General features: G+C 36.0%; 1 protein-coding gene across 1 annotated transcript in view; it reads right to left on the reverse strand.

Moving 5' to 3' along the window:
- SLC6A3 (solute carrier family 6 member 3) overlaps nt 1-17,735 on the reverse strand; it is an 82,737-nt gene that overhangs the window by 18,460 nt on the left and 46,542 nt on the right. The window contains exons 7-9 of the mRNA XM_044657864.1: nt 16,196-16,320; nt 2,296-2,408; nt 910-1,038 (exon numbers count right to left, since the gene is read on the reverse strand). Of these exons, the coding sequence (XP_044513799.1) occupies nt 910-1,038; nt 2,296-2,408; nt 16,196-16,320 (367 nt within the window). The remainder of the gene's footprint in view (nt 1-909; nt 1,039-2,295; nt 2,409-16,195; nt 16,321-17,735) is intronic.

Consider the following 17,735-nt stretch of genomic DNA (forward strand, 5'->3'; position numbering starts at 1 on the left):
TTCATAACCAAATCTCATTAAATAGCAATCTACACTAACTAAACTATCCTTCAACTTACAGGAATTCAATTTACATCAAACTTTTTAGGAACACAGATATTCCTCAATTATACCTGCCCCATTCTCTCCAAAAACCTGAAATTATATTTGAGTAGAATGGGCCAAATGATATGAGGGCTACATTTTTTAATTAATAAGCATTTTTTCTTTTTCTTTAAAAAAAAACAACCTCTTACTTTTTCTCTTAATATCAGTACTAAGGCAGAAGAGTAGGAAGAGCTAGAAAATTGGGGTTAAGTGACCTGTCCAGGGTCACAGAGGTAGGAAGCATTTGAGCTCAGATGTGAATTCCAGGTCCTCCCAAAACCAGGACTAGAAATTTACCCACTGTGTTACCTAGCTGCCCCATAACATTTATTTTGCTCTGCATTTTCTTATCATGAAGAAAATGAAAAAGTCATATAAAACCTTTGTGATAAATATACATAATTAAGAAAAACAAACAAATAAATAAATGTGTTTATATATATATATATATATATACATATATATATTAAAAATAAAAGAAAAAATTCTCATTGGCCATGTCCAAAAATGTGTCTCAGTCCATGTGCCCAGAAAATACACTTTAATGTAGTATTATTACTTCTTAACAAACTGCCTTGATGTTAAGGTTAATTCGGTGACCCAGTAAGATAGTAAGGAATGGTATGTTAAGTCAAGCAACTTTGAAGTTGCTGCTTTCAGTAAATTCTGGGGCTTAAATTTGATGTGGCAGGACCAAACGTAATATGTAAACACTGTGGACTCAGTAAAGATACCCTCATGCTTAAAGGGGGCTCTTGTCAGCAGAAGACCTAGTTCAAGAATCAAGTTGGCAGATTAACATTTAAAGTGTTGGTGACATACATTGGTGACGCAGAAGAGGGAGGTTAGAAATGTTGACAAGACAATGAACAGGGTGAAGAGCTCTCTGTGCCGGTGGAGAAACTTAAATTCATCAATCAGGCCAGTGATCACAGACTCCATTCCTCCCATCTACAATGGAATAAACAGAGCACTAAATAAATGAATCTGTGGAGCTGCAGTGTCTGCCTTTTACACACCAGATTTGAATAGGAATGATGAAAACAGAATCATACAATTCTGTACTGATTCAAGATTGTCTGCCCTAAGGCAACAGACCTCTTCCTTTCTCCTTAACCTTCCTTCCCCCACCCCACTGCCCATCTCACCATAAATTCACTTAGTTCAACAAATGTTTCTTAATTGCCTTTTAGGGACAAAATGGTGGTGGAACATGTAGGCTCATGATAATAGCAGGTTTCTCAGTTGTTTCAGATGACAGGAAAATTCCCTCGGGTAGACAAAATTTAGATCACTGATGGAAAAAATTTAATAACTATGTTGGTGCCTGATCAGATCATAATTTTTCAGTTTTGCAACTGTTGCCCGATCCATTTAAGTAAGGTGCCATACAAATGTGTACATAGCCCAGACATACACACTGAGTTCTGATTTGCTTTCCAGTGTGGTCACTGATACATAGTGACTATGGACCAGAGACCACTAAACATGGTGGTCTCAGTTTTGTCAGTGTTCATTCCCTCCTATTTTCCTAGAGCACTTGCCGTATCTCTTCCTTGCCCACTTCCTTCCTTTATTATGCAATATAACTTAGCTGTATACATGTTTTACCATTCAAATAGAATATCAAGTCTTCAATAGCAGGGACTATTTTTCATTTTATCTTGTGTTTGTCATGATCTCAAATAGTGCCTTATCCATAATGTTTAATTTGCATTGCATGTAATAACATTAAATTATGAGTTAATATCAGTATCATTCATATAACATTGAATTTGAACTGCATTTGTCTCCAAGATCCAGGATAATAACTGAGTAAGGCAAAAAATTAGGAAGCAGACAGGGAAAGGATATCTTCTTTGATTAAGGTTTATAAGAACTCACACATGAAAGCAGGGTCTAGAAGAAACTTCCCAGAAATAGCCTATCTTATAGTGTTATTTGGAGATATAGTCTCTATGAGATTAAAATACAGTAGGAAACAACCAGCCTCAGATGTGATCAATAGAAAATAAATAGTAAGCTTGAAGATGATGGAATTATTATGAAAGTATTCTATCTGATATCATGGTGATCGAAGGAGAACAGTCTATATGGAGTCTTGAGAAATGATTCCAGAATCAACATAAATTCTAGATCCTCTTATATTTGGTCTGTGCCAGCTTACTAGTGCCCCATCTCTTAGCATGTTACTCTAAGGATACTCACAGCACTGTCAATTCCTAATGTGAGAAGCATGATGAAGAAAACCACAGCCCAAGCAGAGGACAGAGGGAGAGTAGCAATTGCTTCAGGATATATAATAAAAATAAGTCCAGGTCCTAAAAAGAGAGAAATAGTCAGTGAATGGAAATCTTTCCTCTTGACTTCACCTAAACCATCCTGAAAAAAAGGGCAATTATCTTATTTCAAGGATTTCCAGTTGAAAATATTCTGCCATGGTCTTGAGTTTTTTCCCTAATCTTTGTTATTCTTTATTTTCCTTTCCTACCATTCTCCTCCCCTCCTCAAATTATTAAGAAATTATTTTAAAAATCTTTCCAACTACAATTTCTTCTAAAACATCACACTGACCTGGGGTGGGAAAAATTAATCCAATGTCCTTATTCATTAGAAATATTGACCTTTTTTCTGTTTTAATTTTGCCTTATAGATTAAGACCATATTTGCATCATAAATTGAATTTGGCGAGATCTTTCTTTTGCTATTTTTACATGTATTTTATATAACATTTAGAACTAATTATTCTTTGAATGTGTGTTAGAATGGTACAAAGTCTTCCTTTGAAATTTATTTAAATTCTCTGTTTCTTTTTCTGTTAATTTTGGTATTTCATATTTTATGATATGAAAGAATAGATTTCTAAATTTGAAACAAAATATTAGCAAAGAGGTTAAATATACCTCAAAGATTATACATTCACTCTGACCAGGTTGAATTTATATTAGGGATGTAGGGTTAGTTTAATATTAGGAAAGATAATTTAACTATATTAAGAACAAAAATTTTAAAATAGTATAATTTTATCAATAGGTAAAGAAAAGGTTTTTTAAAACAAAATTAGATTCTGTTAAAATATTAAAAAACATAGGAACAAATATGTCTTTCTTTAAAATGACAAAAATATGCATTTAAATTCAAGGGCTACCATTACATGTAATGGAGATAAACTAGAATCCTTTCCATCAAAAGGAATAAACAATGAAACAAGGAAAAGCATTGTTACTACTTCTATCTGACAGAATACTAGATATGCTGCCTAGAGAAATAAAACAAGAAAAAAACCCTGAAGGAATTAAGCAGAGGTAAGGAAGAAAGAAAATTATCACTTTTACAGATTATATGATGTTATTAAAGAATCCAAAGAATCAATTAAAAATCAATTACAACATTAACTTCAGTAAACTTGCAAAATACAAAACAAATCTTTAGAAATTACCAGCATTTTTAAATAATATCACTAAAACTCAGGAGGAAAAGATAGAAAGAGAAATTCCATTTAACAGAACTATAGAGGGGTAACTGGATAGCTCAGTGGATTGAGAGCCAGGCCTAAAGATGGGAAGTCCTATGTTCAAATCTGACCTCAGACACTTCTTAGCTTTGTGACTCTGGGCAAGTCACTTAACACCCATTGTCTAGTCCTTGCCACTTTTTTTTTTTTTTTTGCCTTGGAACCAATATATAGTATTGATTCTAAGGAGGAAGTTAAAAGTTTAAAAAAAAAGAGCTATAGGTCATAGAAAATATTTAGGATCCTAACCAACCAAATATCCTACAACTATCTAAATATGTTTATAAACAACTATTCATAGAAAAAAAGATAGACTTAAATATTAGAAAATATATAATTGCCCATGAATAGGACAAGTCAATATAATAAAAATGACTATACCACCTAAATAATCTTAACTATTGAAATGCCATACCAATCAAACAACCAAAAGATTACTTTATAGAATTATTAAAAAAAAGAGAGAGTTCATATGAAGGCAAAAAAATTCAAGAATCTCAAGCGAAATAATGAAACAAAGTGAGAACAAAGGGATTCTAGCAGTGCCAGATCACAAACAATACTACAAATAAGTAATCCTCAAACAATTTGGTACTGGCTGAAAAATAGAAAGACTGATCAGTAAAACAGATTGGGTATATATCAAACATAAGCAAATGTATCTTGTATCCTAGTATTTGATAAACACAAAAACCTCAGTCTCTAAAATATGAAGTCACTATTTGACAAAAATCCCTGGGAAAACTGGACAGAAGTATAGAAGAAATTAGATTTAGTCTAACACCTCACATTTTCTGCCAACATAAGCTCCAAATGGATAAGTGATCTAGATATAGAAAGTTTACATCATAAACAATTTAGAGAAACATAGAAAAAAATTGCCTTTTAGCTCTAGGAAGAAAAGCAAAGTTCATATCCAAATAAAAAATAAAGCGGATCACAGAAGATAAAATGAATAACTTTGATCACATAAAATAATTTTTTTACAAAACAAAATATAATAAAATTAATTAGGAAAAATGAAGCAAATTTTTTCTTATAATAATATATAAGGCACTTGTTCAAATTTTTAAGAGTAAGAACCATTGCCCAGTTGATAAATGATTTAAGGATTTAAACGAGCAGTTCTCAAGGGAAGAAACTCAGACTATAGACATATGAAAAAATCTCTCTCCCTTTTAAGAAAATTCTTACCTTCTGTCTTGGAATCGATACTAAATATTGGTTCCAAGGTAGAAGAGTAGTAAGGGCTAGGCAATGGGAGTTAAGTGACTTGCCCAGGGTCATACAGCTATGAAGTGTCTGAGGCCAGACTTAAAAACATGACCTACTGTCTTCAGATCTGCATCTTTATCCACTGAGACACCTAGTTGCCCCTGTGTCATGACTTGATCTTAATGAAGTTGTCCTGACATAAAGTTATGCTTAGTGATCACTTTCAAGATTCTCAGAAACCATACATAGTATATAGAAATCGAAATTAATCTCACTTCTTGCCCACTGTAGGAAGTCTTCACATTTCCCCCTTTAAAAATCAGCACATTTACTGTTCTCTATTCCTATGGAACAGCTCCCATTTGCTTTGATTTGTCAAAGATTGCTTTCACTGGCTCAAGAATTCATTTACTATCTATTTAGTAGAATACCCAGGACAGCATCTGGCTCACAGCATACTCGTATCTAAATACTTGTGATTGATTGATTTTCAGACATCTATTTATCCAGCTGCTGACTTTTCAAATATGGTTTTCTCTTCCAAAGCCCCTGTTTTCAATCAGCAGCAATAAAGGAAATAACCCCTGCTTCCCATAAAACCTTCCTTTTTTTTTTTTCTCTCTCCAGGACATCACAGTCCCTAGCAATACTTTGTAGATTTCTTTTGACAGTATCATTTGTCACCTGCTCCTTGAATCACCAGAAAGCAGTGGATAATGGTTATCATGTTTGACAAATCTTGGTGGGGGTGGGAGGGTGCTTCATCACTTCCCAGATATATGCCCTAGAAAAGAGTAGACCTCTCTTATCATCAGGTTGACAAAGAACTGACTGCTATTAATCCTTCAAAAGAGAGTCACCAACCACCAATACTCATGTCTTCTTCCACTAACCCTTTTAGGTTCATTTCTCTTTGGATGATAACTGTGGATCATGTTGTCAATTTAAAGACAAATAAAAAATAGCTGATTTTTCCTTGGGGGAAGGGTTCAACTTCTCTTTTTACAGGAAGGGTTGATTAAATATACTTAATTCCAAGTGTTCAGTGGTGGTCCTTTCCCCCCTTCCTTCTGTGTGTTACATTTCATTTTTTTTTTGAGGAACAACTAGTTTTTTCCCCCTAAATTAAGCCCAGAGAGTAGAGAAATATTCCTTTGATATTTTTATGTTTTCTTCTAGAAGGGAGCAACATACTACCTACTAAATCTAGATATCAGTCATGTGGTCATGGAAGAAAAGCACAGTATATTCTATTCAATTCACTGCAAAATTCTCCTTGCCCTTTTTCCTTGCTGGAAGCAAAGTCTTCTGTCCTATTTTATTCTGTTTGGTAGATCTTGTAGCCAACTGGTAGATATGATAAATTTTCTCTTGGTCCCAATTGTTCCTCTCTTGGGGATTCCTGACTTGTGATAGTCTTCTGGACTTTCCTGGAGAGAGACAAGGCTAGCTTGTCTCTGATCCATCTTTAGTAGCATTTTACTAAAGTCACAATTCAAAGAGCAGTTGAGGATAGTTGAAATATAGAGGAGTTTTCTGTAGAAATCAATTCACAGCCACTTCAGATCTTTATCCTCTTCTATGTCTTCTGTTCTCTTTATGAAATAAGGCAGAACAATGTTGCATTTCTCAAGCAAATGCTGTCAGCAGAAGAGGATATAAAGGTTCAAGATGATGGAGGGAAAGGAAAACAGATTAGAATATAGGCAATATGGAAAGTTTATATCTTCTGTGATTTGGGGTCACTAGTTTATACTTTCTTTAAAATTAATAAATATTTTATATGCACCATACTAGAAACTAGAGATGATGACACAAGAAAATCTCCTCTTGATTCTATTTCTTTTATATATTTAATGTCTTTGTCTTTGGGGCATTTTAAATTTATTCTTATTGTGAAACAAACACCAAGCACAACCCATCCTTTAGTCAGCACTATTTATTCAGACATATTTACTGTTCTTGGCATATTTAAACAGATGGTAGTACTTAGCCAACATAATAAATTGTTTTCCTGTCTTTCAAAAATATTAAAAGCGAATTTGACAAATAAAATGAAGATTGCTGACTATTTGTAATGACTGTTAAATGAGATTAGAACCAGCAATCATTGAAATAATCTAATTTAGCCATCAGTTCCATTATTAACCTCCTTGTTCTATATACTCTTTTACTTGCCTGTGAGATAAGATATTCCTCCTCTTCAAAGGCAATGCCTCCTCTAGTTTATTCAAGTTACAGGCAGAATAACCAGCTTATATAAGCAATAAATCATTAAGGCTGAGCATTAATATGTAGCATTTGTAGTCATAATAATAAAAAAAGTTTCTCTGACATATTTTTGATATGCTGAATTGTTATTGTCTGCATAGGAATTAAACATAAATAGTAAGTAGTTCTCACAATTGTTTGTAATAAATAATACTTTCAAATAAGACAAACCAAATTTTAACTCTCTTCTCATTCTGTTATTTTTCTAGTATCTATAATCAATCAATCAAGTATTTTCTTTGAAGCTATGTACCACTTAATTATTGCCATCATCATTATTACATAAGTTGACACTCATTGAAAGGCCGATTCAAGTCATCTAATCTCAACCAGGCCATTACTGCTGAGTGGCAATCCTTTTATTTTTCCCTGATTAATTGGGCTCTTCTTTTCTCCTTAAGCCACAGATTCCATCCCTTCCCCCTTGTTCTTAGTAGGTGACTTTGTCTCCTACTTTACAGAAAAATAATCTACAGCTACCTATCAAGAGCTCCTGTAAGATGCCCAATTCTATGCTTCTACATCCTATTATACCTTTGCCTGTCCTCTCCATTTTTATTCCATTCCACTGAAGAAAAGATGTCAAAGCTAATCCTTTTACTCACATCCTAGGCTCCATCCTTTCCCATTCAGAGAACGTGACCCATTAATCATCACTCACTGTCATCTTCAATGTTTCCCTATTCATGAACTACTTCATTACTTTAGATTTTGTATAACCTCAAAAACCAAATAAGAGCCATGTAAATCATGTTGATTTGATCCTTTCTTCATTACACAACAGTTTTCCACCAAAAAAAGTTAGTAGGGGGAGGGGAAATGCATTAATCCAGATGATATCTTCTAGGAATTTGGCTGTGAAAGGAGAAGAGTTGTAGAATGATAGCTAGAAGCAACAATGTTATAGATGTTTTCGAGATTTTTGAAGGACATCACCTAGAAGAAAGATTAGATCTATTTGGCTTTGCTCTTTGAGGCATTGCTAAATAGTTGCAAAGAGGTAGATTAGGCATGATAGAAGGAAAAATTTCCTAAGAATTAGAGCTATCCAAATTTGGTCTTTATCTCTTTCTAGGTTTTCTGTTTTCTTTATGAAATAAGGCAAAACAGCTTTGCATTTCTCACACAAATGCTATCAACAGTAGAGAACAGAAGGGTTCAAGGTGGTAGAGGGATAGGAAGCCAGACCAGGATATTGGCAATATGGAAAACTTCTATCTTCTGTGATTTGAGGGCTGCCTCACGAGCTGAGTATTTTCATCATACTGGACATTTCTGAGGCAGAATTTGGATGGCCACTTATTGAGTATGTTGTAACTTAGGTACGAATTGGACTAGAAGATGATCACTGAAACCTCTTCCAACTGTGAGACTCTTCAGTTGTTTGATCAAGCAGCAAGCACTTGGCAGAAATGGGAGGAGATAGGATCAAGGCACAAGGAGATAATATTGCCCTTGACAAAGAAAATAACTATGCCTCATATACTGGAAAAGTGAATATTAAATGAAGTAGGGGGTTCTGAGATGTCTGAGCAAGTCTATAAGCCAGGTCTTGAACACCTCAAGAAAGAAGCTGGAATGGCCTGAAGGTTAGTAGAGGAAAGACTCACTTCTCACCAGGCTACTTTACCCTGGGACTTCTCTGACTTCATCATACGGCTATCTGGTACCTTTGGATGCCCTTTCCCCTCCTTTTCAGCGTCCTTTTGGGCATTGTCTTTCCTCATTAGATTATAAGCTCCGTGAGGGCTGGGACTTCATTCTTTTTTAATATTTATATTTATTAGCTTAGCACAGTGCCTGGCATATAGCAAGGATTTAATAAATGTTTGTTGACTATGACTATTGACTAGGTGGCTATGCAAAAGCAAAATATAAGGAAAATTATTCTTTCTAGTCAAGAATTTTGAGGTAGCATGAGAGAATCGAAAGAGCATATATTTAGAGTTATAAGGGAAATGGCTGAGTAGCCATTTAACCCTCTCATTTTTATAGAAGAGGAAACTGAGGCCCAGGGAAGTTGGTAAGGGGCTTGTTCAATGTTGCACAGATGGCAAATGTCAGAGATAGGATTTTGAACCTACATCCCATAACTCTGGAGTTAATATTCTTTTCACTTTTCACTTCCCAAGGAAGACTTAATATTAGAAAGGGTGGCTGAAACTGCATTATTTTCTAGAGGGAGCTAAGGTTCTACAAGCAGCAAAAGTGTCATTAGAATCAAATGAGATAATTGTGATTCTTCCCCTCCAATCTTTTCCAGATTTCTTCAGAGTATCAACACCTGGAGAACCATTATAACAATAGCCACATGTCCAGGAGGTGGCAGCCTACAAAGTGATGGCCTGACTTTGAGGAAGGATAAAGGTGGACCTAGAGCAAAGAGAGATGAAGGTGCTTTGTCAGAATCAATATAACCACATGTTCTTTCCCCACTTTGCTTTAGTGTGTGTGTGTGTGTGTGTGTGTGTGTGTGTGTGTGTTTGGGTTTTATTTATTTTTAAATCTTTAACTTTCATTTTAGAATCAATATGGGGTATTGAATGGTAAGGGCTAGGCAATGGGGGTTAAATGACTTTCCCAAGATCACGTAGCTAGAAGGAAGTCTGAGGTCAAATTTGAACTCTGGACCTCAAGTCTCTAGTCCTGGCTTTCAATCCACTGAGCCACCTAGATGTCCCTGGGTTTTGTTTTAATCTGAATATTCTCTCACAATCTGACCAACATGGAAAGATATCTTGCATGCTGATACATATATAACCCAGATCAAATTGCTTACTACCTCAGGGAGAGGGAAGGAAAGGGAGAGGAGATAATTTGGGTCGGAAAGTATATGTATAACAATGTATTAAGGCCAATATTTCCCCTTTGTGTCTACCCTATCATAGATCCAGAACTCTTTATCAGAGTCATTTGACTTGTAATAAGAAAGGCCTGGGAAAGGGAAATTTTACTCCCTGTGTAAGCTTACCCAAGCCATAGCAAACCATGAGATTAGGTAGGCAAGCTCCCCTCTTTCAGACTGAGATTATTGTTGTTCTTTTTTCTTTTTCAAAGAGGACCAATGATATCATGGGGTCATTTTGCATGAATTGGATTTTAGAGAGGCAAGGTTGTGCAAAGTAGGCAGCCTCACTCTTTCTTCTAGAGTCATCGAAGTCCAGTGGCAAGACAAAAGTTAGGACAGCTAGAATTCAGAGTGGGAAACATTGTGGAGGATAGGAATATCAGGCTTGGTAGTCTGTAAAGTCCTATGACTCCTGGAAATAAGGGCAAAAAACATTAATAATTAACCACTCCCTACTTTAAGTTCTGCTTCTGTGAAGTGGGAAATAGTTATTGTTATGATGATAATAACAGATATTTTGGAGAAGCAGATAAATATGTCAGGGCCAGTAACCTTCAAGTCACAGACACTGATAGACAGGCTTCAGTGAGAAAGGACGGGGTTAGACACTCCTGGATCTCAAACCCCTCCCCCTAAGCAGTTGATGTTTCAGTTGGAAAAATGGAGACTGACTGAGATACTTCTGGTAAGTTTCTGTTGTGGCTAAACTCTAATGATGTTCCCTTTCTTTAACTTATATTCCCCACAGGTCTAATAGAGGGATAAGTAGAAGCTAGTTATCTATCTGTTGAGGACTGAGATAAATGTTCTTCTTAAAACTGGTAGCTGACAGGATTCAAACTAGATGACCAGACTTGGGCAGTGAGTATTCCCAAATAATTCTCAGGCACAGATTTTGAAGGTAAAGCTTATATTAAGAAGTAAAAGGAAAAGCTAGAGGGGTTAATGAAGGTTTTTGGATAAGGAAAGGTGACCCTGATCTGTTAGGTTGAAGCTGCCCTCCCCCCCACAGGAAGGTGTGAAGGCACCTAGCTACACTGGCTCTCTTGTTAACAGTGAATATATCTAAACACTAAATCACTAAATAATTATTATACTGATGTTGATAAGGATTAATCCTAATAAACAGGCTAACTCTTGAATAAAAACCACGATGGCTTTGTCACAATGGCCACTCAGGTGAACCCCCCAAGTCAGGAGCAGTAAGCAGTGAGTCTGCTCACCTCAACCCCCACAAAGCAACTGCCTCAACCCTTCTCAACTGCCCCCTCATCCAAAGTTCTTCAGGGGGGTCCCCTGGAATTCTGGGTGAGGCTGTCCCTGTATTTTGCAGGGATTCCATGCTTTCCATCTCTACATAACAGTTATTCATCTATTTCAGAGATATTGTGGAAATTAATTTAGATGTGACTCTAAGTTGTTACCAAAAGAAAACAAAATGCATAAGCTACATGAATAGTTCTTTCTCTCCCTGAGCCAGTGCCACACAATTCCAAATATCCCACAACTTTGCCTTCTTCCCCAATTCCATGTTGATCTACTCATTTCTACATGACAAAAAAATTAGGGTCTTTTTAAATACAGGAATCTTTTCTGGCTGTAGCCCTAGTTCCAATGGAATCCAAAGGAGGTAAGGGCTTAAACACAGGCTGGAAGTATGGATCGTACACTTACAGTGATTGTCTGGAATTGACTCTACTATGCACCTTACTTGTGTGAAGACCTCAAAAAAGAAGTACAGCATAAATAACCTCAAATAGAAGAAAATCCAATGATGCTTCATATTTATTTCTTTGACTAGTATAATGTTGGGGAGATAATTTGAGAAGGAAAATCCCTTTTCTCATGGCCTACTTCAATGCCTCACCATAGCATATAGGCGATCTTGACTTCTCAAATGAAATGGTCAAATGATGTTTGTAAAAGGTACTTAGTGCCTAGCACAAAGTAGGCGCATTGTCCAGTCTTCTTGGCAAAGATATAGGAGTTGTTTGCCATTTCCTTCTCCTGCTCATTTTTACGAATAAGGAACTGAGGCAAAGGGGGATTAAGTGACTTGCCCAGTCATACAGCTAATAAGTGTCTAAGGCTGGATTTGAACTCAGATCTTCCTGATTCCAAGCTCAGTGCTCCATCCTCCATATTATCTAGTTGCCCTCATATAGGGACTAAATAAATGCTTATTCCCTTTCCTATCCTTCTCTCCCTCCTTAAGGTCCTAGAAAAGACTTCAAATACAGGCTGCTGAAAGGACTCTCTAGCTATTTATCTAATAACAATAAAATGTTGGCCGTCAAATGATGAATTTTTTTCATTAGCAACTCATGAAGTACCAAGGTTAAATGAGATAAAATTTTAAAATCACTTAGCACAATGCTCAGCACTTAAGGGATTCTATATAAATGTTTATTCCCTTTCCCTTTTTCTTCCCCTTTGCCTCCTTTGCCCTATTTCCTTATTTAAGGCATAGAGAAAGCACACCCACCAGTTATTTCACACATCTTTTCCAAGAATTGCATATTAGGCAATTAGATGGCACAATGGATAACAGTATATGACCAGGAGTCAGAAAGATCTAAGTTTAAATCCTGCCTTTGACATTTACTAATTGTATGAGTCTGTTTTTCTTTGTCTTAGTTTTCTCATCTGTAAAATGGTTATATTAACAGAACCTTCCTCACAGGGTTGTTTTAAGGATCAAAAGAAATAGCCTAGGTCAAGCACTGTGTAAATCTTAAAGCACTATCATTAATAAAAGGTTTGCATTCCTGGTATTTACACAAAAATGGATTAAAGGGGAAATGATCAGATACACTGAAAGAAGGAGGAACCAGACCAAGATGTGAATTATGCCCAAGGATAATCCACAGAGAAGACAGTTTTACCAAGGAGGACAGAAAATTGACTATAATTCTAAGCTGCTTTTCATACAGAGGATATCAATTCACCTGGTAAGTTTTTACTGTTTTCAAAGATATACGGATTCTAGCATGAGTGTTTTTCTTTTGCAAATTTTCTTAAACCAAAACATAGTGCAGGATCTCAGATTTAGAAGTAGAAGGAACTCAGAGGTAAAAAAATTCCAAACTCCCTTGTTTAATAAATGAGGAAACTGAGGTCACATTGGTAGCAATTAATAGAACCAGGACTTAATTCTAGTTTCTCTGACTCACTCAAGATCTCGTTCAACTGTACCAACTGATCTAGAACTAAACGAGTTTCATTCTGCTGGGACACTAAGACATTTCATTTTCTTCCTTAAGAACTAGAACCCACAATGATCCATCTAGAGATTTCTGAAGCTTCCTATTAGGAGTTAAGAGTAGGCTATAGTTCCCTTCTAAACTAAGCTTTTTCACTGTTCCTCATTGAACGGAGGCATATTTTCAAATAGTCTTTGCCTTTAGACACCTCTACAGATTCCAAATGCCACAAACGACGCACACAGGAAGATATCGGTAAGCTTTGCAGAATGTAATATCAACATCCTCTTCTTTCATTTCTTTAGGTGGGTTAATATTTTCTGGAGAATTAGAACTATAAATGACATTTACTTTACTTGTCACTGAAGCGGATGGAAGATTTTAACCTTTTCTATCAGGGGTTAATGGAGGTTTTTGTAAGCACTTACTATTTATCATAATAAAGGGCAAAACTAGCAGTAAAAATGCAGAAATGCAATAGTAAGTAAATTCCACCATCCCAGTCTTTTTATTACTTCCCTCTTCTCTCATCCTACCCTAGGAGTTTTAAATGTTCTATGATTTATATGAACACAAGCATCACTTGTTCAACTGGTTTTATCTAGGTACAGAGTCCTAATTGAGTTGAAGTTGGAAAGAATTATCTTTGCTATAAATGGCACCCCAGGGGAAAAGCACTTAAGTGGACATTGAAGACTATCAATGAACAGCAAGCACCAAAGATAAGAAGAATGAATCATGACTCTGTTGCTTAATTAGTGGTGACATGAAAAAAAATGTCCCAGGATGAAAGTAGCCTTAAGATCACCTAACTTCATTATCCAACTTTCCAAAAGCAAATAAATGATTCAAGATGCTACTGAATTTTCTAGACACTTTCTAAATTAAGAGTGAATAGTCTTTCCCAATCTCTGTACCAGAATTTGCTAATTCATGGTAAAATAATCATTGGTGTCTTTGATTTGGGGGGGGGGGATTTTTCTTTTTCTGAACTGCTGATGGAATAAATCTTACCAGGGGACATTGGTTTTCTTCATATATATATCTGAAAGCCTGATGAATGCAAAGAATTCTCTTTTCTCCTCTTTTTCATTTACATCAGAGATATATCCATAGAGTGTTAAAGATATAAGGGTGTTTAAAGGTTGCCTTGTTTAAACAGTTCAAGTCATTGGCTCCCAAGTCTAGTGTTCCTTTCACTTCACCAGCCCTAATTTTCATCTGAGTATATGAAGAATCTTCCCTCTTCAGCCATTTTGCCTTGCTATGACCTTCTAAATAATCAGTGGCAAAATTTGAAATTTGCAAACATGCTCTCAAGTGATTTCATTTGAAACTAACATTTAATGATCAAGATGATTTCAGAAAAACCTGGATGACTTACCTGAACTGATGCAGAATGAAGTGAGCAGAACCAGGAGAGAACTGTCTATGCAGTAACGGCAGTATTGTACAATGAACAACTATGAATAACTTAGCTATTCCTAGCAATATAGTAATTCAAAACACTCCCAGTGGACTCAGAGTGAAAATTGTCACTGGCTAACAGAGAAAGAACTGATGGAATCCGAATATAGATGGAAGTATACTAAATTTCACTTCCTTCATTTTCACTTTTTTTGTTGTTTAAGTTTTTCTTTCACAAAAAGACTAATATGAAGAAACATTTTATAGTTATAATTATACATGTAAAATTTATAGCCAATTGTTCCCATCTCAGGGAAGAAGGAGGAGAGGAAGAGAATTTAGAACTCGAAAAAAAACTTTTTAATGTTAAAAATTTTTGTTACATGTAATAGGGGAAAAATAAAATATTTAAAAATAAATGAAAATGTTTTTTAAAACTTTTCAGCTGGTAAAGAACTTGAATTGGTAAACTCTGGGGACAATACCATTGGAATCTATTGTCATGCCACTCTCCTGCCCAAATCAGTGTCTGCCTATTACCTCTAGTACCAAATATAAATTATTTTGTTTGTTATTTAAAGTTATCCACAAACTGACTTTGGTCATTGCTCCCCTTCATGCACTCTAAGGTCTTGCCTAATTAGCCTTCTTGTTGACCCTCACACATGAAATTCCACTTCCCATCTTTATGTCTGTACAAATGTTTTCTCATACTTGAAATACACTTCCTTCTCACTTCCATACTTTAAAATCCCTAGTCTCTTTCATAGCTTACACCCAGCCTTTCCTCATTCTTTCATTTGCTAGTGCCTCTCTGCTGAAATTAACTCCTATTTATTTTGTATATACTAATATGTGCATGTAATGTTTCACTTCTATAAAATGGATGTTCCTTGAGTGGAAGGCAGGGACTGCTGCACTTTTGGCTGTGTATGCCCAGGTTCTACCTAGCCCTATGCCTGGCACATAGTGGGCCCTTCATAAATGCTTGTTGATTGATTGAATTCTTTTTATCTTACTCTGTTAACCTAAAGAGTAGCATCCATTTAAATACCAAAATATTCTTATACCATGTCCCATTCCCTGGGAACAGTCCTGATTCTCTATTTTCCAGAGTAAATACGATATCAGCCACAGAGGGAATGAACAAGGGTGCTTACAGAAGAGGCCAAGAAGTTGGTTTGCAAAGTATTCATTATCTTTAAGAGTATGTAACCATCCTGTGATTTGAAAGCATTTTAGGCGGGCTTTCAACCAACCTATTGAATAACTTCATCAAAAAAGTCCCTCTAGGGGCAGCTGGGTAGCTCAGTGGATTGAGAGTCAGGCCTAGAGATGGGAGGTCCTAGGTTCAAATCCGGCCTCAGACACTTCCCAGCTGTGTGACCCTGGGCAAGTCACTTGACCCCCATTGCCCACCCTTACCACTCTTCCACCTAGAAGCCAATACATAGAAGTTAAGGATTTAAAAAAATTTTTTTTTAAAAAAAGTCCCTCTTGTCACAAGTAATATTTCCTCTCTAAATCTGGGAAATCTAGGAAGGGAGCCTTCCTCTTAGAGTGGTTATAATGATATGTGGACAGCAGAAACCAGGATTATGGTTAAGGAGTCTAGGCCAAAGCTACTTTTACATATGAACACATACTCACCATCTTTGGCCACATCACCAATGGGAACATTGTGTTTCTGTGACATATAGCCCAAAAAGGAGAAGATGACAAAGCCAGAAAAAAAACTTGTCAGGGAGTTGACAGAGGTAGTGATGATTGCATCTCTGGGAAAACATAAAACAATTCGTCATGAAACAGAGGAACATTATGGGAGCAGATGTAATTTTCAACTCATTATTCTTAATTCACTGGTACTTGAAGAACTGGGGCCACGGAGGAGGGCAGGGTACCATTTTCCAAAAGTGAACTGATTTTTTTCAGAATGAAAATGATCAACTTATTGACTCTTTGTGATCAATGGAGCAATTTTCTGCCACCTTTAGGGCAGTTTTCCTGTTTTTATAGTTAGTTGCCTTACAGAAGACCCAAACAGTCTGACCTCTAGGGTCCTCTCAGATACCTCTGACCCTCCAATGAATATATGTGCTCAAATGGGCACCTGCAAAACAAGATTCTAAGCTGGTCGGGCTCTTGTGGTACCATTCATTGCATAGTAGGGAGCAGATGAGAAACTCTCCTTTACAACCTCCTTATGTCCTGAATACAACCTTCTCAGAAGGTCAGGAGCAGGATTAAAGCCAGTGTGAAAAGAAAAAGGAAAAAGAAAGACTTTTCTTCTCAGTCCCACATCTCAAGCACTAGATATAACTAATCATCAAGAAAGTCTCTTCATCCCACCACAAGGGTCAAACAGGACATTGGCAAGCTATTGACCTTTTTTTCATGATTCACCAAACTCTAATTATTAAAGAAACCCTCTGCCAGAAGGCTTTTGTGAACACCACATCTTGACCATTGGTATCTCTCTGGACAATGAATCAGTGGCATATTTTTCAGGGATATATATGTTTTCTTGAAGTGAATTTCACCTAGTAAGTAATGTGTAAAAACAATTGTTGTTCAGTGATGTCTGATTCTTTGTGACCCTATTTGGTTTTCTTGGCAAAGATACTATAGTGGTTTACCATTTCTTTCTCTAGTTCCTTTTACAGATGAGGAAACTGAGGCATAGAGTCACACAGCTAGTAAATATCTGAGGTCAAATTTGAACTTAGGAAGATGAGTCTTCTCGAATTTCAATCCTAGACCTCTAACCACTGCACCACCAGTGAACTAATCTATAGAATGATTTTGCTTTTAAGTTGATTTATTCATACACACATACCTGCATACCTCTTTTAATTGTTACAATTAGGAAAAAAAACCCACATTTTTCTGTGGCTTCCAGTATTTAGCTTATGTATATAGGAAAAACTTTTTTATGATTACATTTTGCCTGATATGTAGAAAACAAGGTAAACTTGGCACATACCACAAAAATGACAATAAGGAGACTTTTGTGAGCCATTTTAGGACTAGTGCCAATGAATTATTGAGATTGCATAGGGGATGAAGACATACAAGAAATACAATATTTTGTGGGACTTCCCTATTGTTTTGCCCAGTCCCATAATTTCCCTGGGTTGGGAAACCGTCTCTACTAATACAGATTAGCAACAATTTACAGATTTAGAGAGTG

This window comes from Gracilinanus agilis, chromosome 1 (assembly GCF_016433145.1).
Source record: "Gracilinanus agilis isolate LMUSP501 chromosome 1, AgileGrace, whole genome shotgun sequence".
Classification (NCBI taxonomy): domain Eukaryota; kingdom Metazoa; phylum Chordata; class Mammalia; order Didelphimorphia; family Didelphidae; genus Gracilinanus; species Gracilinanus agilis.